The sequence below is a fragment of the Alternaria viburni genome (assembly GCF_023758015.1).
Source record: "Alternaria viburni strain BMP 2772 chromosome Unknown scaffold_15, whole genome shotgun sequence".
NCBI lineage: Eukaryota > Fungi > Ascomycota > Dothideomycetes > Pleosporales > Pleosporaceae > Alternaria > Alternaria viburni.
In genome coordinates, this window is record NW_026055784.1 from 626,479 (window position 1) to 652,713 (window position 26,235).

Genomic DNA, 26,235 nt, shown 5'->3' on the forward strand with positions numbered 1-26,235 from the left:
CGATCTTTGTGCCTCACCGATAGCCAGGTGCGACTAGCAGTACCATTCTCACTGTTACTCGGTAAACGCTGCCGGCGACCACCTCAAAGACGCGAAACTTGACGTGCCAAGCTGAGACTTTGATAGATATGCATTCGGCCCTCCTCACCCTCACGCCGGCGCCAACCAGCCTATCAGCCAGCGGCACATTGCAGTCCCTCCCTCAGCCTTGCCGCGACAGCCCTCTGCCAGCTCAACACGGTGCATCACCTGGCGACACTAGTGCGCGTTGCTTTTGCCTGTTGGCAGACACGACACTCCAATTCCATTCGCCTGTGCGCGTCCATAATCACATCATCCGCGCTTGCTGTGCGACTGCTACTGAAACCCCTTTACCCCGCTGCACTGTGCCAATTCGCCACCCTCAGCATATCATGGCAGGAGAAACAACACCAAACTAAAAATATTACATAGGCTACGCTAAGAGGATATCAAACAAAGTACGCCAGGTAGGCCCTTGTGCGAGAGGTTATTGCCCATACGCTCGTGCCCACAACATATTCCAACAAAAACAAAGACAAGACGCCGCAGGGACCTTTGCGCTACTGAGTGCATACGCAGGGCAGCATGCGAAGAGCAAAGAGCATGCAGCAAAGTTGTGTCCCTGTGCAGACTAAATTTTCCAAGTACCAAAATCAGAACACCCAATTGCCCTGCGTATCCCGATCTTCAAGCCCATCAAACAGGACAATATCCCATTGATCCTCATCCTCACCAGCCGGCGGCCACAGCGAATTATCAATGAATGAAAACACTGGAAGATGCTGACCCGTAGCCGTAGCATTCATCAACTTTCCCGCGTCAGAATCAATATCGAAAACCGGGCGTATGGGCAGCTTCATAAACTCCAATTCCACTGTCCCGAAGAAAGGTATCGTATGGCGGACTTTGCCACTAGGCTGTTTGCTCGGGTCCAGTGAGGAGAGTATCTTCTTGAGTACTATAGCGCTGCGTGCTGCGATTCTTTCGCGTGGGCTGGCGCTGGCCAGTTTTTCCATTTCGCCGATGAGACGACATATCATGGCGAAGTCTGTTCCTTTGGTCTTCTTTACTTCGACTTTGTCTTTTGTGCCTAGCTCGATGACGATGTCCAGTGTGAGTGTGACGGCGGCGATGAAGACTGATAGCTCGGCGAATCGACAACAGGCTTGGGTGATGCTTGCGTTGCGAAGCGCGAACCATCTCATCAAGATGTTGCGGCAGGCCTGTAAGGCAGTGACTTTGGAGTATTCGTAGCGGTTATCGAGATGTGCTCTGAGTAGGTAAGGCAGGTGGATGAATAGCTTCATCTCAAAGTGCCAGACTTGCACCATCAGTCGCTCCAGTGTGGCGAAAGACTCTGGCGACCTTGCTGTCGATGGTATATTTGGTACTTCCCAGAAGTCCTTGGGCATCTCCTTCATGGAAAATTCCAGCTGCTCGTCCAATGCCAGCGCTGCCGAATATGCCTGTGGCGAGACATCGCGATCAAGCTCCGCCACTTGTCTTGTCAGGTAGTTGAGTTTCGACCGATGAACCAGATGTGGGCTGGCGTCTGCTGGAAGTGGATAGTCGTCCGCGCCGAACGGGAGGCGGAGATGCAGTCCTAAATACCGATCAATGTCAACGAAGTGGCGCCATATCGACTTGGCGTTCGAAATCGCTGGGATTGGGGGGTTGGAGTCGTCCTGCGCAATGATGCGCTGAAATCCCATGAGATGTGCCAGGCTGAGACCGCGCCGCACAACAAGCCATGACTGCCGTAACGAGGCACTGTTTAGATGGTAGAGAGCTAGGAGTAAAAGCGTCTCAAGCCCATGCAACGTCATCATCTGCTCGTCCGAGGAAGTTACCAACAGTGTCACCGTCGATACATAGTTTTGCATTGTCACCTCCATGTTCCAGATGCTCGAGAGGCGCGAATGGTCGAAATCGGGTGGGAGCGAGTTGATACAGATTGCCAGATGCAGCAATGTGCGAGCGATGATGATGGGTCGCTCTTGTGCGACAGCCTGCATACACAGAGCATATGACTGCAAGTCGTTGTTAACATATATCTCTTTCGACGCCCGGTAGATGCCTTCTAAGATCATCCACCCGTTAGACGATTCGAAAATGATATCTGCATCGTGCTGTGATGGCAACAAGGCGGCTAGGGTTCGGTGGTTGTTGTCGTAGCCTGAGGGCTGCCCTTTGCTATCTGACTTGTTGACCAAAGTACGAAGAGAGGGCGCTGAAGTCCATGTTTGCGCCCCAAGCTGACAGCGTTAGTGTGGGCGGTAGGACGAATAGACTCGACTTACGATCCCATCGGCCAGTGAGGAAGTGCTATACGCATCGCTACGCTGTTCCGATACATCCGGTTTGATGTCTTTCTCGGTAGAGCCTGAGGCAGTGAGGGCAGGGCTGTGCGGCACAGTAGTGGCGGCGCCTGCGGTGGCATTTTTACGACACACGAATCTTTCAAAAAGTTGTTCCAGTTTGCACAGCCTTTCTTGGATGTGGTTCGAGCATGGATTCCCGTCATCTATCCGATCCGATCCGGTGTTGTCCATGATGGCGGAAGAGTTGAGGGTAGTTTGGCTCGCATTCCCGTGAACCTTGCGCTTCTTGCCTGTGGCATCCTTAGTAAGTAGTCCAGAGAATGTGTAAACGGATCCTAGTCTTACACTCCCAGCATGCCCGGCGTAGACTTTTCGAAGGTCGTTTCTTAGAAGTATTGCTCGCGTTACTCAATGATTCCATGATAGTCTTGGCGACAACAAACGATGAAGATGGTATGATTTATGGAGATCTGGTATTCCTGTCACAGGCCTATACCTGATAGGGGCGGCCATGTTACTTTCATAGCGGGGTGAAGGTGTTGCGATGGCAATGCTGATGTGGAGCTGACCTGTCGGACCGCCGGCCGGGTTTCGTCCGCAACGGATGCCGAGAATTGCTCTACTTTAGTAAACATACAGCTCCGGCGCTTGGTAACGGCAAGGGAGGCTCGCCCGAGGATATGGCCACCTTAATAAGCGTATCTCTGAACGGGTACGGTAGAATATACTCGTGTTTGATGCTTTTAGTGTGCTCTTATCCGCAGTCCTCGATTTCATAGGTACTTTGGTGTTGAGAAGTTCGCAATTTTGGATTATCGACATGTCGGCTCCAGGGATGCTCCGACGGATGATTGCACAACGCGACCAGTGCTTATGCGGCCTATCTCCGCCGTGTTCGAACGCACTTAGAAAAGCCACGCGCATTGTTGACAAAGTCTGGAAAACTTGCCTCTCGGATACGGATATCCTATTACCAACATGTCGCTCAAGATCGTAGTTTCTGGTGTCACTGGTCGCATCGGCGCGCATGTGCTGCACCATGCGCTACAAAACCCGCTCGTATCGAGGGTCATCGCAATATCACGGCGGCCCCCACCCGGGACAGGAATGCACGCTAAGCTGGAGGTAGTGTTGCTCGAGGACTTTACAAAATACCCCGACGATGTGCTTGCGAAACTATCCGGGGCAGACGGATGCATCTGGTACCGAGGCACCTGCGTCATACTCCCCAACAACTGCTGACGTTCAAGGTGTATGACAACAACGGCTGGTGATCCCATGTTAGAGCTAGAGTATCCCAAGGCGTTTGCTGAGGCGTTTGCATCGACCATGCCTGTCGACTCAAAGCGCTTTCGGTATTTGCACTTGTCAGGCGGTATGGTGGAACGCGATCAGGAGAAGTCATTATGGATGAAAGGCTCGATGCGCAAGATCAAGGTAGGCGATTATTGTTCTTTTGTGATACCATGTGCGCAAATTGCAGTTAGAAAGATCCGGGGCAAGCTGCCAAACATGCTGACTCTGCATAGGGCCGAGGAGAAGTTCAAATGCTTGAATTCGCCAAGATGAATGAAAGCTGGAGAACGGTCATAGCTCGGCCAGGCATGGTTGTACAAAGAGGTAGTATTGTTGGTGAGGCTTCCATGATGATGGCTGGCTCTTCTGGCTCCTTCATCCGATTTGATGAGCTTGCGCTTGCACTCGTGGATGCGGTCGTACATGGCAGTGAGGAGCTGTTGCTACCTTCTATGCTCGTACAACGGGGCCAACAATTGGCAAGGGAGGCCACCGAGTGACCTGTTCAGTCAGAAACGAGGACGGTTATGGAGGTGGAGATATGTTGGATTCCATTTGATCCATGAATTGGAAGCGAAGGCCGGCGCCAAACTACCGCTTAATCTCCTACCCGCAGAATGTCTCCGCATTTGATCACTGTCAATACCGGGAAGGTTCCGCGTGTGCGCGTGACGATCGAGATCATCTATGTTCAACCGCTATCTGCTGGTATTCCCAAACTCCAACGCAACGTAACGCAGAGTGAGACCTTTCAGGCGTACATATCATCGTAGTCTTCTTCGTCGTCATCCGCAGGCGGTGGCGGCGGTTGTTTCTTCTTCAACAGTTCTTTGCGGTCAAGAGGGCATGTGGAGTTCAGCTTGAGCCAAGGTCCTATGCAGTCCAGGTCGAAGCGATGATCGTCGTGACAGGGCAGCTGGACTACGAGTGGGTACTTGTCTATGCAGTTACCATCAGTCAAGCTCTTAAGCTCTGCGTCGGGTCTTTGAGACGGGCGACGTACCTTCAAGGAATGGGTTCACGCAAATTGGGCAGGTGTCTGAAGGCTTCAGCGCTTTCTTTGGCACCCGCTCCAATTCATCCAGGAAGCTGTTTGGAACTCCCTTCAGTTCTGTGGGCGGGTCGTCGGCATTCTCGCGGAGCATCTCGATCATACTCGCTAACAGATCCCCGTGTTCGTTGCTCTCGTCCGCCGGTCGTCCGCGCATGGTCTCGAAAGCATTGGCAAGCAAGCGGAAGGCCGCCGCCATGTTTTCGGGCTGCGGTAAAGCATTGGCATTCGTGTGCGCGCTGGGATCCGACGTGTCCACGAGTTCAAGCTGCGAGAAGAAGGTCGAGAGGTCTGGTCGGCGCGAGGGTTGCTGCGACTTGTCGTCTTCGGTGGAGATGTTGTGTTCGACTGTCTGGGTCAGCTGTTGTGTCGCGCACACAGTCGCTCCTGCCTACCTTCGTAACCCGACATGGTGGCGGTATTCCAGATGTCGCAAGTCCGGATTAGGGTTTGTGGTTTTGGCGGATGTTCTCGCCAGCTGAAATTATGAAGCTACGCGGAGTAGACGCGTCACAGCAGCAGCCTGAGACCCTGCAGTCTGGAAGGTGCGACCCCTCAGTTGTGGCGCAGGTGGCGCTCATCAGCCACATCATGACCCACACTGCATGACAATTCCACACTCCGCTGGTCCATCCCAGTTCTGCTCGCCATCGGCTCTCACTTTGGCCGCCGTCATTCTGCGACTGTCACATCGACATGTGGCGCAGCCCAAGCCGCCACCCTCATTGGCGCTCGCACAGTCCGAAGACAAGCTAACACTAGGGGAAGCTTGTCCATGTGGTATGCCATTCTTGCGACACGCGACACTGACGCGTTCGTTCGTAGTAACTAGTGAGGCCGCGTCTGTCGTTCAAGGTTAATGCGCAGTGTGGAGGAGTTCCCTGTCGGCGCTGTCCCCAGTCTAGCGACGCTACAGGCACCTTGCACCACCTGCGTGAGGTTGGGCGCTGCATGCATATCTTGTCGATATCTGGGGAAACAAGCAACTGATGCCCAGGCACAGATCTCGGCAAAGATGCGACTCCATTGGAAACCGCTGGCGTGCACTCGAAGCAAATAATTGGGGCCCTGTGGAGCCGGTGATCCAGATCATGCACAGCCTCCTAGTGTCCGCAACCAAGTCGTCACGCACACTTTTCCCTGACAGACAACACAACATGCCGTAAAGGGGCGCAGCCATCGCAGCGGCAACTGGTAGAGTTAGATACAAGAGGCAAAGCAGCCTCTGTGACACACTCGAGGTCTGACGCTTCACATTGCCAGTAGGAGTCTTACAGTGCACAACACTCACCGCTTGGACCATCGCCGCCGACAACTACCACTTCACTACTTCAGCCTACATCTAAATTTCCACCTCCGCTCAATGTCGCTGCTCGTCATGTCCACAGATCCACCTTCTACTTTTGAGCGATTATCGCCCTCCTGGATACGCCGTCCCATGTCTCGAAGATCGACATCACCGCAAAAAGAGTCGCGGCCTACAACAGCAAACGGCCTACTTGCACCAGAACCAGCATCAACATTCAGCAATAGCGATGGCACACGCTCACCACGCTCAAGCTCATCTAGCCGCCGCGGGTCGATAATAGAGTTTGTCACCAGGTTCCGCTCTTCGTCCAACGCCAGTATCGCAAGCAACAAGTCGCAAGACCCAACAGACTTCAGTGAAATCGAGAACTGGTTCTACGGATTCCGGAGATACAACCAACTCGTCAGCACCACCACATCACCAAACAAAGCCGACCAACCGCAAGACCTCTCAAAACCGTTCAAGAAGCTGACGAAGAAATGCGGGGGTCAATTTCTGCACGGGCTACCAGAAGCAGTCTTTGACTTCTCACTCCTCTGGTGTCCCGCAGGCCACCTCACCAGGAAAGACAACAACGAACCATCCTGGAGCTGGACTGCCTACGAGGGCCCCGTAAACTTCCCATTCGACCCAACAACCTGCCCCGATGTGTACAAACTGCCACGCAGCGAGGGCGAATGGTTCCAATCCGAGATCTTACACTTCCACGTCGGTCCTGAGTCGGCGCAATACACCGTCCGGCGGGAAAAAGAAAACTCCCTGCGTATCAAATACCCGCCTTATTTCCACGCGCCGCGCGGCTCAGACCACACCAACGAGTCCAACACACTGCGCTTTACGGCGGCGACTATTAGTGCGGATGCGTTTACCGCTGAGCCCAACACATATGAAGGCAACGAAACCCCATCCTCCCAGCTCATCAACTCAGACGGCAAAACTTGCGGCGCCATCATGGACTACGAATCTGAACTCTCGAAGCCTTCTTCTACCGGTCCTTTCGAGTTCGTGCTGCTGTCCCGGAACCTGTGGCGCGAACCGAATCCAGATAATAGCAAGCCGGGGTCGAATACTATGCATCCGACTGGCACGCCGATCTGGAATGGACAGCGGTTTATATGGGATGAGAGGGTTGTGGATCATGATGAGTGTTTTGAGATGGGGCCGTGGAAGATGCTGAATGTTATGCTCATCAAGTGGGTGGGTGAATATGCGGAGAGGGTCGCGGTTGCGAGGATACATGAGGATGAGTGGAAGAAGCATAGTCCGAGTAAGCAGGATATTGTGCTGAGATGAAATGAGATGGGTTCTTTCTTTGGTTATGATTAGAGCGATGAGATGGGTATGATGGTAAATATGCCGTTCAATAATGCTATTTTGAGCATATGGATAGCTGAATACGACTAGAGTCTATACGTCAGATCTAATCTTCATGAAAGTGTTTGCTGACTACAGGAATTATTTCATGATTTCATTCCATACCACCACATGCATGTAGGAGTCTAGCAGTCATCTACCCTTGGTACTCGAGACTCGGAGAGTCCACGTAGCCTCCACGACTACTCATAAACCTCCCTCGAGCAAAGCTGATGCCATCGTATACCTCAAGCCTTCTCCAGCTTCTCCTTTTCCAGCTTCTTCTTCTCCCACTTCGCCACCTCCTCATCAATGCACTTGAAGCTCCAGTTCTGATAGAAAGGCGGGTACAGGAAAGGCCTCAAGTCGAACCGGTTATCATCTGGCGAATATGCCTCCGCATGGTAAGAAGGCGTCATTGTCGTCATCTTGTGGCGGTTGATGGCATAGTAGTGGAAGAACCGCTTGACCTTGACTGCGACCTCGGCGGGAGTATACTTGTCGGACCATTCGTGTGCTAGGCGAACCCAGGTTCCGTAGGGACCAAGTTTAAGCTCTTTGCGGCATTTGCCAAAGACTCCGAGTTCTGCGTATGTCATGCCCATATCGACCTCGTCGCTCTGGACATAGTCTTCTGTGAGTGGTTCGAGTTCGGCCGTTGGGGTTGCGTCGATGAATTCACTCAGAATGGGCAGGTCGAAGTCCTTTTCCGCCCAACCAATGAACCTCTTGAGGTCGCTCTTCGAAATACTTCCAATGGGGTTGAGGTCGGCACTGCTGCAGTCGTACTTGGTGAGGTATCCGCGCAGACATTCATCGACGTTTCCTGAGGCAAGGACCAGAAGGCTACCCCCATTAGGCCTGCCCCTAGTCAATGGGAGCATCTGGGCGAAAAGGTACGCTTGCACTAGACGTGTGCGCGCTTGGATATTTTGGAGGGCCAAGTTCTCAGCAGGTGAGCCGCCATGAGCCCTGAATCGTGGCGTAAAGCCCGTAGCCTTCGTCAACACGTTCTTCGTGTTAGTGTACACATCATCAATTTCCGCTTCGACATGGTGACAGCCAATGTCTTCCGCTAACCTCTTAGCGCGGCTCCTGGTCTCTGTGCTTGATTGCTGAGACATTCCCATGTATGCGGTATGAAGAATGCCGTTGCATATTTGCTGTGGGCTTGTAGGTACCCAGTCTTCGCCGTGATAAGGGCCTACGATGCGGCGGACATCCTTGAGAACTTGCTTGTTGCCGTCCTGCACAGCCTTGTACACGAGGCGGCACATGGAGAATACCAGAGTTGCGGTGGCGCAGCTATCGATCCCTCCGCTGAGGGGCAGCATGAAGCCAGCCTGACCGGACCGACGGAGGTAATCCCAAAGCCAGCATGCAGGTCCTAGAGCGATCTCCTCTTCAGGTCGATGGTAGCGGAGCGACTGTACTGGAGTGGGGCGGATGTTGGGATCAAAATCTCCGTCAGACGACAGGCGGAAATCCGCCCTGAAGCGCTCATATCGAGGAGCTGATGCAGCTTGTAGGCCACGAGATGGATTTGTTCTGAAGCTCCATATTTCCTCCAAGTCGATGGTTGCGTGGATAACTTTGACATCATTCAGAGAGAATTGAGAGGCCTGCCCGCGAACACTGCCATTGACTAAAATCTAGAAGATACGAGTCAGTGTACGTGTCATATACAGTTTGTACTGAATATCACTGACCATGCTGGATCCATCGTAATACTACATAAGCGGACGTATGAAGTTAGCACATGTTTCACATGCCTTTTGCAAAGTCGGGACTCACCAATCGGTCACCATCACATCCGGCCTGCAGAGGTGGAGGTACGAAGTCAGCATTTGTCTCACATGCACTTCGTACACTTGGGACTGACCTGATTAGAGTAGAGGTAGGCGCCCCCGCATTTGGATGTCGCGGCTAGAGACATGACGTCAGTATACTTTTTACATGCGCCTCGTAGTCAAAACTTACTTCTAATCAGGTCCAAACGTTGATTAAGTTTGCGGAGTTCATGGTGAGAACCTGACGAGTTGATGATGATGTCAACGCCCGCTAAGCTCAAGTCGATGTGTGGCGCCCGAGGTGTGAATAGCTCTTCGCAGGTCTCGTAGCCTATCGAGCAATCGAGGGCAGACACGATGGCGTCCCCAATTGGAACGAAAGATGAATCTTGAAGAGAGCGCGCAGCAGTTGGCAGCTCGTGTAGTGCGTAATGCTCGACGCGTTGGGGTCCAGACCAGGGAATGAAGTATCGGCCTTCTCGATAATTTCCAGCCATCGCGAGGCTCATCTTGGGTCGAATCAACAATATCTTGCCATCAAGTACAACGATCCTTGCGTTGTAAAGATTTCCTGAATGCCTAACTGGCATGCCAACATCGTACATGATGCCATCGAGTTCGCGGTCAACAAGCAGGGAGTTTAGCATTTGCCAACTGTGCGTGACTGTGTCTTGTTCAAGAAAGTGGTCGAGACACCCATATCCAGGAATTGACAGTTCCGGCGTGGTGACATAGCGTGATCCATTTTCTTGGGCGACCTTGATCGCTTCCTTGATGCGATTCAGGTTCCCCTCCCAATCCTGAAAAAGTGTAAGCAGTGTACATCGCACAGTATACAGAGAATCTCACAAGAGCCCAATTATTCAAATTAGATGTAGAGACTGTGACAAGCCTTCCCATGTTGAGTAACTTGAACGTTCCGGTTGTGGTGGGGTGTAGGTTGGTTGAAGTCGATTTGATGGAGTGAGAGTAGAAAGCGAGAAGAAAGTAAGACCCCGAGATTAAGACCCAACGCTGAAGTTGACTAACGGGGTTGATGTTCTAGTCTGGTGAATCAAAATCTACAAGAGGTGGATGTATAGTACCAGGGTAAGTCGTGAGTAATAGTTGGTGGCGGACTGTGCCCAGGTGGGTCCGCCAAGGCGTTAGAATACTACTTCGAATCAGGCAAGCGCGCCCAGGGCTGGCACCAGCCCACTGATAGCCAATCTGTGGTTGCACTTCATTCAGGTACCAGGAGGATAATCTTTTCTCGTGCAACTGTCTCCCACGGCTCGCAGGTCAGCATCTTGCATGACGTCCGCCATTTGCAAGGCTCGCTGCTCACCCGATTGCCGACGACATACGCGTATCGGCTAGTAGCCATTTGCTTTCCCTGCGTCGGTTGTGCCCAAGCGGGAGTTGTGGTTGGCTGCCACTAGAAGTGCCCGACGCCAATGCCTAGGTAGTGGCTTTTGAAGGTGGGTAAACACATAGCGGTAGACCCTTTCTCCGCACGTCTCTTCAAATACATCAATGTCGGATTCAATCGACCATGCGATTGCACGCACGCAGGCCAGGCGACGGCGTCGCATAGACCATGCGGATCTAGCGAGGGAGCGGGAGAAGACGTTCTATCGGTAGGCTTATCTCCTTTGGCATGCGCCACCTGGAGAGCTACACTCACCAATGTCACCATCTAGGTACTACCCTCGTCCAGGCTCTCACCTTCCCCAGACAGATGGCCCTGCAAGCCGTCACTCTTCGCCGGGACCGGCTCCCAAGTCCCAGACGCCCCCGACTACCCCGCCGCCCTCTCTAGACTACGCCCCGCGAGCGTCGGACGACAAGGCCCTGACGGCGTTTGCGCAGTTGGGAGCGCTGCGTCTGAATGCGCGGAGATGTCTCATATCCTTCTTCGACAGGACCGACTGCTTCCTCCTCGCCGAAGCCACGCGCACTCTGTCGTTACAGACTGGCGAGCCCGAATTCGAAGACGACCGTTTGTGCTTCGGCACCACCATCTTCCCCAAAGAACAGAGCCTCTGTAACTACACCGTCAACCTCGCTCCCAAATACAGCACGCTCCCTCTCGACGATCCGAGCGACCTTCCTTCCCTCGTCGTCAACGATCTCAGCAAAGACAAACGCTTCTGCAACTTTCCCTTTGTCCAGGGCCCACCATACTCGCGTTTCTATGCCGGAGTACCGATCCGCAGCCCAAGCGGCCACAGCATCGGCACATACTGCGTTCTGGATGAGAACCCGCGGGACGGCTTGTCGCCGCATCAGCTCGCTTTCTTGAAGAGCATGGCAGGCACAGTGATGCGGCACTTGGAAAGGACCAGGGCAGCGGAAGATCATCGCCGGGCCAAGATTATGGTCAAGAGTCTGGGATCCTTTGCTGAAGGGAAGAGCGGCTTGGAGAACTGGACCGTCGATCCCTGGGATCAGGAGACGGGGCAGTCGTCAGGTCTACCAGATGCGATCATACCCCAGCGCCAGCGTCCTTCTGCCAATTCCGACGCTGCGCAAGATCCAGTCGTGCTCAATGGAAACATAGATCCGGCCATGAGAATTCCGAAGGACACTCCACCTGCAACCGGTGCGCCTCCGAGTTTAGTCAACGGAGAGACAGTCGATACTATGCGTCCGGAGATGACTACTACGACGTCGTCCACTTCCACGAAAGGCTTCACCAAGACTGATCAAAAGGATAGAGTGGCCCCAGAACTGAGGGCTCACTTCACACGGGCAGCGAACATGATCGTAGACTCAACGGAGGCAGAAGGCGTGGCATTCTTTGACGCAAAAATCAGTACCTTTGGAGGTCTTGTCGACGATGACTTTGATCCCGATCAGCTACCTGAGCCGGACAAACCTTGCGATATATTAGGGGCGGCGCTTTGCAGAACCGATCGCGACACGAAGCCGCTACCCAACACCGGAGAATGCATCTCAGAAAGTGTTCTTAGACACCTCCTGCGACTCTATCCACATGGCCAGATTTTCCATCTCGACGACGATCCTGCAACTCCTTCGGTCGCCTCGCCATCGACAGCTGGCGTGGACGAAGTCGAGTCAGCCGACGGGTTTCCGTTCAGTACACCGCGCAAAACAGAATCTACCAGAAGCTTGGATGACGAAGCTTACTTGAGGAGGGTTTTTCCGACCGCTCGGAGTTTGATACTCTATCCACTGTGGGACCCACATCGCGAACGTTGGTTTGCCACGGCTGTCATCTGGAGCTCGGAACCGAAGAGAATCTTCACGACCGAACAGGAGCTCAGCTACCTGGCAGCGTTCAGCAACTTTGTCATGGCTGAGGTCGCTCGTCTAGACACAAAACTAGCTGATGCTGCAAAGGCCGATTTCATCTCGTCGATAAGCCATGAGCTGCGGTCACCACTGGTATGTATACAAAGATGAAGCAGCCGAAGCGCATGCACTGACCGTATCTAGCACGGCATTCTGGGAATGACAGATCTATTAAAGGATTCCCCTCTAGACGGCCAGCAGGTATCACATGTAGCAACAATCGAGACATGTGGAAAAACTCTACTGGAAACTATCAATCACGTAAGTTGTTACAGCCTGTATCAGATACTGCCACTAACTTTATAGGTTCTTGACTTTGCCAAAATCAACAATTTGACCCGGGGAGTTTCGAAGCGCCAGAAGAAGCGGACACAGAGCGCGAAGCATATGATCAGTCCGGGCCAAGCTCATACCAATGATATCATGACACTAATCAACGACGTCGATATGAGCATTTTGACAGAAGATGTGGTCGAGAGTGTCTTCGCAGGCTACACCTACGCGAAGACGTCTGCTCAAACATACGAGTTAACCGCCTCTAAAGTAAACAAACCGCCGATATCTATCATTCTCGACATCAATCAGAGCGACAACTACGTCTTTCGCACTCAGCCTGGCGCATGGCGGCGAGTCATTATGAACCTGTTCGGCAACAGCCTGAAATATACACCGGGTGGGTACATCAAGGTGAAACTTGAGGTTAAGCGGAAGCCTGAAGACGAGGACGAGACCTGCGAGTTTCGGTTCTCGGTGACCGACTCTGGTATTGGAATGTCAGAGGACTATATCAACAACAGGCTCTTCCACTCCTTTGCGCAGGAAAACCCTTTAAGCCAGGGCACAGGTCTAGGTCTTTCGATCGTCAAACAGATTGTGGAATCTCTGGGAGGCGAGGTAGAAGTGCGTAGTGAGAAAGACCGCGGCACCAAGTTTACAGTCACATGTCCATTGAAAGAGTCACGAATGTCTCCCAACTTCTGTGCAACCGGTCCAGAAGGAGAGAAAGATCTGCAGCTACAACAGGTCACCAAGCGCACCAAGGGTCTGAAAGTGAGGTTTGACGGTTTCAATGAGGAAGAGGAGTATCATGTTAGAGATTTGAAGAACAAGACAGCGTCGAAGCTATCGTTAAAGGCGCTCGACAGCCTTTGTGCTGAGTGGTTCGGCATCGAAAGATGCGAGGAGGGCGACAATGCGGCCGAACCAGACCTGATCATCGCTACCGAAACCTGCGCCAAAGCGTTACGGACTACGTACAGCCAGTCTCCCGGTCGAGTGTCTCCAACCCCTGTTATAGTCGTGTGCCAGGGCGCCGCAGCAGCACAATCTACAACAGCCATTACGGTGCCGGGGATCATCTTCGAATGTATCGGCCAGCCCGTCGGACCCCACAAGATGTCGAAGGCTCTAGCCTCATGTCTCGATCGACACGCAAGACGCGCCGAGACACAAAAAATGGACGTCAAGTTGATGATCCCACGGATAACAGAGCTCAGTTTAAAAGAGGAAGCAACTCCCCGTCGCACCGACCACCTGCATGTCGTAGAGCCATCTCGACCGCAGCTCACCAGCATTAGTAGTGCTCCCGAGATACGCTCAATCAACAACAGCCCACCCCGAACATCCAAATACCTGAAACCCTCGCGCGCACTGCGCTGTCTCTGCGTAGACGACAACCCCATCAACCTCCGCCTGCTGCGAACCTTCGTCGACAAGCTTGGCCACCAACACGTGCTCGCCGCCGACGGCCTCGAAGCACTCGAAGCCTACAAAGCCGCCAGCGACGAAGACTCGCGCATCGACGTCGTCCTCATGGACATCAACATGCCCATCATGGACGGCCTCGAAGCCACCCGCCAAATCCGCGCCCACGAAATCCGTTCCAACCTCCCCAAAGTCACCATCATCGCCCTCACCGGCGTCGCCGATACAGACATCCAACAAGAAGCCAACTCCAGCGGCATCAACCTCTTCCTCATCAAGCCCGTCCGCCTCGCTGATCTCGAAGTTATTCTGAAGGGCGTGGTTACCGGCCAGGACAAAGCGAACCTAGAGCTTGAAGCAGAGAAAGAGCGAATTAAACAGGCGGAAGCAGATGCTATCCTCAAAGTCGAGAGCGTGGACGAGAAAACACGCAGTATCAACGTGGGTGTTGCGGTCGTCAAGGGCGAGGACGATATACAGAAGGCGGTTAAAGTGTTCGAGCACAAGAAGAGTGCGTCGGTGATATGACAGCGCATAACGAGTATGCATCAGCCTCTCTTGACGCATGTGCTAAGACCAGTGGGCTAGGGCGCTCATACGCATCATCGGATGACACGTACTCCCCGCGCAAAACTTCCGCGCGTATTTCTTCCTTGATAACGAAGTTGGGCATGGACAGGAGAAGTGAATGACCAGGGAAGGGGAAAGCATTTACCTACGCATTTTGGCGTATACTGCATTTGCTCATTCCCATTTTCCCATTTTCCGGCGCGCAAAGGAAAAGAGAGAAAAGTCATGTCAAGAGCGAGCTTGACGAAGGACAAAATGCATGCATGGGGTTGGCAGGCATGTTTAGGCGATTATACCCTTTTCTATCTTGCGTTTTACTGTTTCTGCGAGTTTTTGTCCTTTTTGGTTTTCCAGCTATGGTGTTTAGAGAAATGGCGGATGCGTTTGTGGCGATGGTTGGCGTCTTTTGTTAGGATTTGATCATTTATGGGTAGGGTAGCATAGCGTGGCGTTTTCGCTCTCATGGGTTGATTAGACACTGGTGGGTCGATTGATGGAGGGATGTATCATGATTAGGGTATTGCGGTATGGAGAAATAAACATCAAAGTTAAAAACACACTGTGTGATTGTTGGTGCGGAGTGTGCTGTCAGAGTCTCGACTGACATGCAGTTAGGGATACATCAAGTGCTGGCGTAGATGGAATCGATCTGGATTCTGACAAGTTACGAAATAATGATTCAAAGAGAGTGTGAGTAACTTGTATATAGCTAATGTGGTTATCGAACCCTTGTCGTGATAATAATAATAACAACAACACCTGATCCAGTCCAATCCTATCCAAATCCAAGCAAAGATCAATATCCGATCCAAAAGCGACTTCAAAAACTCGTAGGAACTCGAGCTGATCAGTCAGTCTAAGCACCGAGCAAGTCATTGAGCATGGAGTTGTCCTCCTCCCTCAACATGACCATGAACTTACCGATAGCCGGACCCATGATAACAAAGGCCTCAGCAGCCAGAACGTGGGCAATAACAATGAAGATGCCAACGATGATGAAGAAGTTCTTGAAGAACAACTTGATGAGACGGCGGCGAGCCTCCCAGTTGAAAGACCTCCATGCATCCAAGAAGCCAACGACACCAGTTCCACCCATCATCTTGCTAACGACCTTGCCACCGAAGGTGCGGTCGAAGGGGACGATGGTGTCCTGGTCCTCGGGGAGGATAGAAGCTTCGATGCGGATCAGGGTGACCATGGCGGGGAGGCAGAGGAAAAGGGTGCAGACGATGACGAAGACGAAGAGGGTGAGGATGCGGACGGCAAGACCAGTCCACGCAGCGCAGGAGCTAATCTTCTCCTGCTCGAGCTTGTGAAGACCCATGAGCATGGCTACGCCGAAAGAGAGGTACAGGCTGATGTATGGCATAACGGAAGCGATGGTGGCGGGGACAGCGAGAGTCTTCCAGTGGCTCTTGGAGGGCATGCGCTGCCAGAGGCTCTGCTCGGTCGGCATGCCGACTACCTTGTGTGTCCAGACTGCGTGTACGTTGGCGAGCACGGCACCGGTGATACCAGCGACGATGATGGGCTGGCCGGGGACCATGGGGAGAGCGCCGTTGAAGAAGGTGGATACGATGCCGGCGAGGAACGAGTATAGAACGTGGATGCGGAAACCGCGGAAGCGTGCGAAGCGACCGGCGTTGGCGACAAGGTGACGGAGCGTGGCACGGATGGACGAGGTGATGGGCTTCTGGTTGACGAGGGTGATGGTAGGGCCGGTCTCGAGGAGCGTCTCCTTCTCGTCTTCTTTGTCGGAGGGCTCGTACGTCGTTGGCGAGACGGTGATGGCGGCCATGGGGGACTCGACCATGCAGAGCGTGGTGACGACTTCATTGAGCATGTAAGAGATCTGTTGGTGTCTTGTTAGTACGTGTTCCAGAGATGCCAACGAGACATGGAGTACTTACAAGGCTGATAGCCACACTCGCAATGAAGATGCTAATGTAGATGATTGCAACACCCCAGATCGGGACGCCTTCCGACTGGTGGTGAGAATTCCCCGTAGTGTAGGGAGGAGTTCCACCGTGTACGGCGCGCTTGACGAACGTCGCCGTGTGAGGGTGCGACACAGCGCGACGAGCGAGATCGACGAGGACCGTCATCTTGTCTGAGATGGGTAATCCGTAAACTCTCAAGTCGCAGTAAGAAGTCGTATATGCTGCAAAGTCGCAGTAGTGTGAAAGTTGAGAAAGTGAGAACAGAAGAAACAGAAAAGGCAGACGGAAGTAAAAGGGTTGACAGGTGTATTGAAGTTGGCGCTGTCACAGCGCGGCACGGCGTGAGAGACAAGGAGGCGAAGTTCAGGCCAAGGCTATGCTGGCCCCCATTGACGCAACACGATGGCTGCCTGCTGTGCACGGACCACGTGCCGGTTAGCCGCCGATCTATAATTGGTCTCGTCCCAAGTCGATGCGGAGAATCGAATGTGCTGGAGTGGATTCACTGCATCAATGTTCCGACGTATGCGGTGCTCCACGAGAATGTAATGGCCGTGTCTTCCATCGCGGAGGACACATGTGCTCTACTGACTGAGTTTCAATGCTGCATGTTGGGTACTGTATATGAGACATGTTCAGCGCCGCACCTGAGGCACAGCAATGGGCGAGCACGTAATCCAATACCTTCAGGCAACCTGTTGATATTTGGAGCCGATCTTGGGCGCCTCGTTCCACCCGCTAATATTTAATGTTTCACATTACGCGTTCAAGTGGACGGTTGTAAGAAGACAATATTTCATTATACCTCCCATCACCCAGATGACGAGATAGACAACTCCCATACCGTGATTATGTACCGGAACCCCACCCATGACAGACAGACAGGACTATTTCCAAACGCTGAGTGTAGAGAATACATGAATGCGCTAGACTAGAGATCAAGTAAAGGCTTTTAAAGAAAAGGGATACACAACGCTGACTCGATTGCAATTTCAGGCTTGAGGACTACACACAGAGACCGAGCGTAAGTCGTTATACGTGAGCACCGTGAGAAGGGTACGTGTCAGAGATGGATTGTGGTGTGTTTGAGTGTAGGAGCATGGAGGAGCCTGGCTACTCCAGATGAACTGGTTGGCGGAACAGCTTATAGAGCAGGCTGCGCGACGGGCTTCTCATCCTCGAGCTCCTCGTCAGAGGACTCCTCGGTAGCGGGTGCGTGGGTTGGGGCAGAAGGGAAAGCCTCCTTCTTGACCTCTGGGGAAGTGGAACGCCCGCGGTACTGGTTGACGGTCTCCTGGGCCTTGGCCGTGGCCTGCTGGGTGTATCCTTGGACAGTCTTCATAGCGTTTCCAGCGTGCTGGTTAGCAAGGCCCTTGACCTGCTGGGCCTGCTGGTTGGCGACGTTGTAGCCCTTCTCCAACTGAGCATCAATGACCTCCTTGTTCTGGATGTAGATGAGGGGACCGAGGAAGGTAATGAATGTCGAGATCAAAGCCAAGCCCCAGAGGGGAACAAACTTGATGAGGAAGTAGGAGATGAAGGAAGCGAAGAACATCTAAGGGAGCAAGAAATCAGCCATCTTGTTCGGTGTGTTAAGAGGGGTTATACGTACAGCAACAGTGACGTAGACGTTCTCGGCGAACATGATACGCTGAGACTCAATAACGAAGAAGTTGATGAGCTGCTCGAAGTCGTCGGTCATGCGCTCAAGCGAAGCCTTGGGAATGGTGTAATACTGGCGAGGCCTGAACTGCGAAGTAAGACCACGTCCGAGAGCCATCTTTCCGACAACCTCAGCGGCTGCCGTAAGTCCGAGCACCATGTAGGACATCTTGAACATGTAGCGGATCAGGTTCAGGTATCGGGCGGCGAAGATGAAGAGGACGGTCGCACCGAACGCTATTCCGGTAGCGCGGGGGTTCTTCCAGCTCAACAGGCGGTAGAACATGCTGTGGTAGTCTGGTGCATGTTAGCTACATGGTTACTTCGGGGGTTGGATATAGCTTACGAGTGAGGTTCTGGCCAGTCGCTGCCTTGTGCTCGGGAATCGTCTTGGAGTTGGCGAGATCAGCAAACTCGTTGCGCGTCTTTGCGCCCTCGGCCTTGACATTCTGTGCAACGGGACCTGTAGAGTTTAGCATTGGTCGTGTGCGCATTAGGCTGACGTGTGTGCTGCAAAACCATCGTTAGCTATGGTCCAAAGCGTGTATAGACGATCGTGTGCACATACCCTACCGTTCATAACTGTCTGCTTGGCGTTCTGGACGCTGGGGTGGTTGTTTGCGGCGTTCATGGCGTTTGAAGCTGCTTTGTGGGTGTGAGTTCAAGAAATCAGGTGTTGTGCGGGCGGCCGATAAGACTGCCATGTATCGCGTTAGCTTGCGTCTCGGTAAGGGTCAAAGGCGTTCTGTCCCACTCACCTTACTCTCTAGAATTCCGTTCTTCGCCTTGATTGCGCTGTTTTGCAGGTCCTTGTTGGCGTTGCCGTTGGTCTGCGGGGCAGAAGAGCCGTCCATTTCCGATAGGAAGTCTGGGGTGCCGTTGGGGGTTTGCTGGAGGTCGAAATCGGTATCCGTGTTGGGGAGCTCAACGCGGGGAGCACCTGACATTGCTCGGAGGTACAGTGGAGAAGAGGATCACAAGTGGATTGGGAGGCAGAAGTATACGAGTGTATTAAGGAGCTGGGGTGTGTGAGAGTGCAGGAGGTAGAGGTGCTGCGGTGGTTTTGTTCGGGCGCTGTCGTGTGCGCATTGTTGGGTATTCACCAAAAGCGGACGTCATGGCCCCACCCTGATCTAGCCATGATTTGTTTTCCACTGCCACTCACGACGCGCTTCTGCACATATGGTAACAGGTTTCACGGCAAACGATGTCATGGGGATACATATGCATCATTCCAGCAATGCCTGAAACCGCATTGCTGCGTGTCGACTTGCTGTCTCCGCGGACGATTCTTCATGGGGCAGGCCCAAGCTCGACCGGTTTCACATGTGAAAGATGGCCAGGTGGTCTTGATTCCCCTCATGACGCAACCCTGATCTGGCATTGCAAGACAGTCTTGCACGTCTCACGATACGTCTCCCCAATCGTACACGTACCAGATACTCCTGTTTGCCTTGTGCATGTTGTTGATCATAATGGATCCACATTTGTCTATGCCAGGTCCCTGACAAACTCCCCTGTGTCGATCTTCCTTTTATCCAATGTCCGACTTTCTTTACCATGGAACAAGATGGAGTTTGCTCTCGCTGCATCACCCAACATCGTAAACTGGGCGAAGCTCTTTTCACGATTTTATCCTCCAGTAGTGCGCAATGCACGCCAACGTCATAGGAAACATGTATCCCCACTTTACTCACGCTGTTAGTGCTGGTGGACGGGCTAATATCGCGCTGAACGATGCTGTGGGCTCTGCTCTCCGTCTGTGCAACGTCTCCCTCTTCCAGCCAGTAAAAGGGGTCAAGAAACTGAATTGGAGTCCAGCTCATGGACACCGATGAGTCCCCTAGTGGTTCGTGTCATTTGATTGCTGCTGGGCAGTGGGCCGAAGTGAGTTGATTAATCGGGTATCTGAACATGTGGAACCAGGAGGACCGATCACGCGAGCCTAAGCCTTGCGGCCATGCCCACGATGGAACCCACGGATAAGGACTTTGGCGATGCGCACATGAAAATCATGGCTATGCATGAGCCTCGGAAAGCAACAACAGCGATTGCGAACCTCGCAATCTCGGGGTGGTATATCTCTTCGGAAGTAGCGCGTGTGACATTCTGGTCGCAGCGCCTTTGGTGGGAACTTACATGCCGTTTGAACTTTGTAGTAGGAGGGCGAGGCTCGTAGTGTTAGAGTCTGTCTTGTTGTATGTATGCATTGTACATAGGAATAGAACTGTACACTATTCCTGGGTGCAGGGACGATCGTCAGATATGTACTGATCACTAGGGCGGATGAAGGATTGTGGACGGGATGTCGGTTTCGGTCATTTCGCTGCGTTCGCGGGGCAGCAGCGACACTGTTGGTAATATGGCCGTTCGCGGAGGTTTCAACGTCAGCATTCAGCAAGGACCATGTCCTCGAAAATTGCGTTCTTGTCTGGGCATCATCATGATATAGCTCAGCCTTTGTAGTACTGTATGAATCGCTATTGTTATCGAAACAGGGAGCACCTTCGCAAGGCAGGTGCGAAACGGGATGGCGGGGGTCAGGGTCTCACGAGGCAGGCGCAGACGCACAGGGCACTCTACCACGCGACAGTCGGGAGGTGGGGGTCTGCGAAATGGCGCATCTCCAAGACCAACACTATAGCCGGGCGAAGAGTCACGATAATTGTGCGGTAATGCGCACACTTGTGCAGCGACTAGTGAGGTTGTTGGACGCCATGCCCACCGGCCTCAACCCCGGGATTCGGGTCTGTTTGCGCGCCTAATCCAGCGATAATCAGTGTCATCGATCAGTTGGTGGCCATCTCCGTTGGCCTGCCGGAGCTGATTATCCTGAGGCTTGGGTGTGAGGTGCCAATGCCCCAGGAGCCTCCGAGCGGTCAGCAACCGCTGCATTCAGGTCTGAGGGGTGTTTGACCTCCCGCCTTTGCGCCGACAAGCCCCAATCGCTTTGTTTGGAGACAGATAGAGCTACAAGCGCCATAGCGGACGCGCAGCACCATTGGAATTATGCAGGTGGCCTCAGCAGGGATGCATCCGACAGCCAGCAACAGGTCCTCCCGTCGCGATGCTCGGCTTTGGACTCGAGCCGTGATTGCCAATGTCGAGCCCATTGCCCTTTGTTGTGGCCAGGACGTGTCACGGCAGTGTCAGCTAACGCCTATCAGCGAGGACCAGGAGTTGGAACCAGGAATGCTGGGGTTGGCAGGCCATGGCACCAGGCAGCCCGCGCGCCTTTGGCGATCGAGGCGGGCTCCAGCGAATATGTGGCGTACCTCCGAAGTCCTGGCCAAGGTCCAGTCTGCCGTTGCGATAAGACCCACTCACACGCGCAGCAGCTTCCGTTTATCACGCCTCTCGCAGCCGGTGACTTGTCTCGCTCTTCAACTTCACTTTCACCGCGCCCTCGCACCGCTTGCAAACGCGCGTTGAGGTTACAAACTTAGCTTGACAGCATACCCACTCTGCCATCCCAGATCCTCGGTACGCCAGCAACGTCAGCCAGAAAGAGCGACATGGTCAAAGCGCACACATCGCCATCCCCAACTCGTCACCGCTATCGCTGCCACGCAAATTCGGCACTGAGCACGCGACTACCGAACAGCTCACCCTCTGCGGAGGCGAGAGTCTGTGGGGACTTCTCAACAGCAGCATGATAATATCTCGCGACCTGTACAATGCCTCTCCCCCGCTGCGCCGAACCCGCATGGCCAACAACCCGACTCTTTTGTATTCGTGGTGGTGCACCGTATTCTCTGCCGTCATCATAGGCGTCCGGCTGTCTGGCCGCTACATCCGCAATGAACGACTCTTCCGCGAGGACAAGATCATGGCGCTCAGCATCATCCCACTGTTTGCGCGTATGGGCTTTGTGCACGTGGTCCTCATCTGGGGCACCAACAATGTCAATGTTTCGACTTTGACAGACCCGCTCATCATCCGCCATCGCGAGATCGGTTCTCAGATGGTCCTCGCCTCGAGAATCTTCTATGCATTGTTGTACGTGCAGTCATCAACTTTGTTAGAGTGCGACTAACCCCACGCCAGCATCTGGATGGCCAAGTTCACCGTTTCCGAGTTTCTGAAGCGTTTGACAGAACGTTTCTGGAAGAAAGGGTACGATTGGGGACTGCGTGGCATACGCATCTTCCTTGTCGTTACTTTCTTCATGGTTCTCATTGCCACACTGGCAGAGTGCCACCCCACCTCCCACTACTGGCAAGTCGTGCCGGATCCAGGACCGCAGTGCCGACAAGGTTACGCGCAGCTGCTCACCATGGGCATCACCGACATCGTCACCGATATATTTCTGATCGCCTTTCCGATTCCGATCATCGTGCGGTCGAGCATGCCATTAAAGCGAAAGATATCTCTCACTGTGCTCTTCTCCTTGTCAGTCGTCCTGATCGTCGTAACTGGGACGCGAATGCCTCTGGTTATCCAACGACAAGGCCTACAACAGTTCCGCACTGTATTCGCTTCTTCGGAGATCTTGGCTGCAACCATAGTTTCGAACGCCATCATCCTAGGATCGTTCCTTCGCGACCGAGGTGTTAAGAAAGCCAAGTTCAAAGCACCATCAACTACAGACAGCATGGAACGCAGAGGGTCAGCACGACGCTTCACGGATCAAACATGCAGTAGCGACGAAGACCTCGCACGATCGCTAGGTTACCGGACAAAACCCGAACTACTCGAGAAGCAGACAAGCGTACCTAGGCCAGCTCCTGTGGCAGATCTTGACCTCTTGTCGTCTTCTAGACAACCTGGTCCTTTTGTCAACAACAACTGGAGATTCCCCGATGAAGAGGCCGGCATGATTCAGAGTAGCGACCGATCCAGCGTGACAGTCGAAGATATACGGGATCCGATGCCTAGCCCTCGTGCAAGACGAGTGTCGTGGTTCGATGTTGGAGGCCTGCTTGAGAATCATACTGTAGCTCCCTCACCCACCGATTCAGTCATCGCGCACGACTTCGCAACCCAGCCACGGCGAGGGTCCAGAGCCTCGAACACAATCATACCAAATGCGCGCGCATTTTTGCCTCAAGTACGACGCAACTCACGACTTTCGCAACAGTCTGAGGACTATGAAATGTCTTCTGTCCGGCCCACCCACCAGCTGCAGGACCTTGGCGGCTTGCTGTCCGAAGATCGCGAGCAAGAGGAGGCTCTGTCAACCCCCTCTCCACACTCTGGTTCCTCAGCCGGTCCTCCTCGCAATGAGCGATACGCGCCCATACAACGCACGTCAACGCGCTCAACACAAGCAAGCTACGATGCCCTGTCTCTACGAGATCCTGGAGGCTTGCTTTCTTCCGCACCCCCTCCTACGTCTCATCGACGCAACCCTACCCAACATAGCCGCAATGTGCCGTCCTTACAGGATGCTGGCGGCCTTCTTGGTTGACGACTCCCTTACTACTTTACATACCCCCTGCGTGATACCCCGGCCTCCATGGCCTCTTTGCATATGCATAGCCTGCCTAATGCTTCCCATGTTATTTTTTCTTTTTCTTTGTATAGTACGCGAATCGCCCACACGTGGCGGTCGCGATGGGTTGATGACTGATGGGTTACGACATTTCCGGATGCGATACCCATAGGCCATCAGAGATCTAAGATGTATGTCGGAGATTACGATCTAGAGTCAGGCGGCAAGACTTGTGTATAATAGCAATATACCCAATGCGTGGCGTCGTTGCGGCGTACGTCACGGCAGTAAATTGCCGACCTATAAATGAAGTCAATATGCACACTCGGCTCCTTGATCCTACATCCGGGTGGCACACGTGTGAAGGCACAGGGTTTACGCTAAAAGGAAGTCGAAAAAGCGATTACCGAGCGCATGGTTCAGCATCCAACGCTCCAGCCCTGTGGAACGAATAGCGTTCGGGTATTATTCACGATGTCTTGGCTGTCAACGGCGCGGGAAGGAGCTGCAGGGCGTCGGTCAAAGCTCGCACTATTACCAACAGCAACTACCGTGCCACTTTAGCACCCTTTGCGGTAGCCATCCAACACCATCGCGAAAGTGGTGCCGTCAGATATGAGCAATGACGCGCCGACAATTGGAGAGATCACCCAACTAACCCGTCAAGAACTTACTACGAGGCAGAAGACCGATCCTATTCGCGAGTGCGGACGCGCCGCGCTGTCGCTCCTTCCCAACGATTTCGAGCTTGCCCTCAAGCTTTCGTATCAGAAGCTACACGATGTGCCGTATAGGGAGGTGAAGACGTGCTGGCGCAGGCTGTACACGGATGCGAGCTTGTGGAAGGTGTTGTCGCTAGTAGACGGCGAGCGTGACGAGCACCTGCGCGAGACCCTCTCGGAATCCGGGGGCGATAAAGAAGAAGTCGATACAAGGAGTGACTGGGTCGATGAAGTGGTGCGGATACTGGATATGACGCTCATACTGACAGGCGCACCTGAGAGGGAGGAGCTCGTGGAGCTATGGTTTGCAGCGCTGAAGGCTGTTCTAACTTCACCAGAGTCTCATCTTCCTACCGACGCTCCAGAACGGCCGCGCAAGAGAAGACGACTATCATCTGAGGGTCAACTTTCACGCCTACCAGCGAGCTTCGCAACAATGCTTCCCAGCCCTCCACCCACCCTTCGGCACGCGATCCCACGAACGAAAGAGCTCAGTCTGGAGGGTTTCCAGAAGACAGTCGGCGACGCGAATACACATAAGCCGCTCATAATCGAGGGTGCGATTCAGCATTGGCCTGCTCTCGATGAGAGGCTGTGGAACGACACAGCATATCTGCTAGACCAGACGCTTGGTGGTAGACGGCTTATACCGGTAGAAGTAGGAAAGAGCTATACCGATGAAGGTTGGGGCCAGCGCATCACCACCTTCCGTGACTTCATGGAAACGTATATGCTCAAGGGTCATAGAGAAGCTGTCTTGACCGCAGCGCATACAGACACGACGCAGAGCCTTGAACACGATGAGGCAGATAGCAGCACGAAACCCACACCCACCGGCTACCTAGCTCAACACGACCTCTTCGCCCAGATCCCCTCCCTCCGCGCCGACATAAGCATACCCGATTACTGCTACTGCGAGCCCGCTCCATCCCCTCACCTCACACACATCAAGCCCGTCGCGAAGCTCGAAGCGCCTTTGCTGAATGCTTGGTTCGGCCCCGCAGGCACTATATCACCCCTTCACACCGACCCCTACCACAACATCCTCGCGCAAGTCGTAGGCTACAAATACGTGCGCCTTTATCCACCTGCAGAAACGCAGCGTCTACATCCGAGGAGTACGGATGAGAGTGGTGTGGATATGAGTAATACGAGTCAGGTTGATTTGGATGAAGCTATGGCTTTGTACCCTGCGATATCTTTTTGGGGGTCTGGGGGAAACTCTGAAGAAGATGTGGACGATAGTCTAACAGAACGGAGACGCGAGTTTGAGGAAGGCTTTCCTGGATTTAAAGATGCAAGGTATATTGAAGGTATCCTCGCACCAGGCGAGTGTCTCTACCTACCCGTGGGTTGGTGGCATTACATACGTAGCCTTACACCGAGTTTCAGCGTAAGCTTTTGGTTCAACTAGACCATCATCGTATTTCTCTTCTTCCATATATCCTACATTCAATCCATCCATATAAGTCCATTCCTCTCTTCCACCTCTCTTCCACTCACCAGTCTCCCAACATCCTGCATCTTACCACCACCCCTTCTTCCTCCTAGTAACCCATCAAACGAACGCCAACACCCACCCACGCTTTCCACACCATAAATCCCACCTCTTCTTCTTCTTCTTCTTCTTCCTCCTCTTCCCAGCAACCCGCCTAAGCATGCTGCGCACGGTCCGGACACCTTCCACACACCCCCTTCAACGTCCCGCGATGCACTGTATCCGGCACTCCGCTCCCGCAGACTCCATCGCGCTCATTCCAGTATG

At 53.3% G+C, this 26,235-nt stretch overlaps 9 protein-coding genes across 9 annotated transcripts; 4 read left to right on the forward strand and 5 right to left on the reverse strand.

Moving 5' to 3' along the window:
- Positions 1 to 674: 674 nt before the first annotated feature.
- On the reverse strand, positions 675 to 2,763 carry J4E79_007222 (uncharacterized protein; the record flags this gene model as incomplete). Its single annotated transcript, XM_049356089.1, has 3 exons — positions 675 to 2,276; positions 2,322 to 2,632; positions 2,688 to 2,763. The coding sequence occupies 3 exons, from the start codon at positions 2,761 to 2,763 to the stop codon at positions 675 to 677; spliced, it is 1,989 nt and encodes a 662-aa protein (XP_049209543.1).
- A 908-nt stretch (positions 2,764 to 3,671) lies between these two features.
- J4E79_007223 (uncharacterized protein) lies at positions 3,672 to 4,138 on the forward strand (the record flags this gene model as incomplete). The annotated part of the gene is made up of 2 exons (XM_049356090.1): positions 3,672 to 3,779; positions 3,872 to 4,138. 2 exons carry the CDS (start codon positions 3,672 to 3,674, stop codon positions 4,136 to 4,138), a joined length of 375 nt encoding a protein of 124 aa, XP_049209544.1.
- Positions 4,139 to 4,389: 251 nt separating this feature from the next.
- On the reverse strand, positions 4,390 to 5,100 carry J4E79_007224 (uncharacterized protein; the record flags this gene model as incomplete). Its single annotated transcript, XM_049356091.1, has 3 exons — positions 4,390 to 4,577; positions 4,642 to 5,037; positions 5,085 to 5,100. 3 exons carry the CDS (start codon positions 5,098 to 5,100, stop codon positions 4,390 to 4,392), a joined length of 600 nt encoding a protein of 199 aa, XP_049209545.1.
- A 952-nt stretch (positions 5,101 to 6,052) lies between these two features.
- On the forward strand, positions 6,053 to 7,291 carry J4E79_007225 (uncharacterized protein; the record flags this gene model as incomplete). The annotated part of the gene is made up of 1 exon (XM_049356092.1): positions 6,053 to 7,291. One exon carries the CDS (start codon positions 6,053 to 6,055, stop codon positions 7,289 to 7,291), a length of 1,239 nt encoding a protein of 412 aa, XP_049209546.1.
- A 308-nt stretch (positions 7,292 to 7,599) lies between these two features.
- Positions 7,600 to 10,041, reverse strand: J4E79_007226 (uncharacterized protein; the record flags this gene model as incomplete). The annotated part of the gene is made up of 6 exons (XM_049356093.1): positions 7,600 to 9,003; positions 9,061 to 9,081; positions 9,146 to 9,169; positions 9,234 to 9,277; positions 9,332 to 9,941; positions 9,991 to 10,041. The coding sequence occupies 6 exons, from the start codon at positions 10,039 to 10,041 to the stop codon at positions 7,600 to 7,602; spliced, it is 2,154 nt and encodes a 717-aa protein (XP_049209547.1).
- Positions 10,042 to 10,809: 768 nt separating this feature from the next.
- J4E79_007227 (uncharacterized protein) lies at positions 10,810 to 14,670 on the forward strand (the record flags this gene model as incomplete). Its single annotated transcript, XM_049356094.1, has 2 exons — positions 10,810 to 12,531; positions 12,745 to 14,670. The coding sequence occupies 2 exons, from the start codon at positions 10,810 to 10,812 to the stop codon at positions 14,668 to 14,670; spliced, it is 3,648 nt and encodes a 1,215-aa protein (XP_049209548.1).
- An 898-nt stretch (positions 14,671 to 15,568) lies between these two features.
- J4E79_007228 (uncharacterized protein) lies at positions 15,569 to 16,817 on the reverse strand (the record flags this gene model as incomplete). The annotated part of the gene is made up of 2 exons (XM_049356095.1): positions 15,569 to 16,564; positions 16,623 to 16,817. 2 exons carry the CDS (start codon positions 16,815 to 16,817, stop codon positions 15,569 to 15,571), a joined length of 1,191 nt encoding a protein of 396 aa, XP_049209549.1.
- Positions 16,818 to 17,796: 979 nt separating this feature from the next.
- On the reverse strand, positions 17,797 to 19,261 carry J4E79_007229 (uncharacterized protein; the record flags this gene model as incomplete). The annotated part of the gene is made up of 5 exons (XM_049356096.1): positions 17,797 to 18,207; positions 18,265 to 18,611; positions 18,661 to 18,777; positions 18,834 to 18,956; positions 19,078 to 19,261. 5 exons carry the CDS (start codon positions 19,259 to 19,261, stop codon positions 17,797 to 17,799), a joined length of 1,182 nt encoding a protein of 393 aa, XP_049209550.1.
- Positions 19,262 to 22,020: 2,759 nt separating this feature from the next.
- On the forward strand, positions 22,021 to 23,724 carry J4E79_007230 (uncharacterized protein; the record flags this gene model as incomplete). The annotated part of the gene is made up of 2 exons (XM_049356097.1): positions 22,021 to 22,313; positions 22,362 to 23,724. The coding sequence occupies 2 exons, from the start codon at positions 22,021 to 22,023 to the stop codon at positions 23,722 to 23,724; spliced, it is 1,656 nt and encodes a 551-aa protein (XP_049209551.1).
- Between the last annotated feature and the right edge of the window lie 2,511 nt (positions 23,725 to 26,235).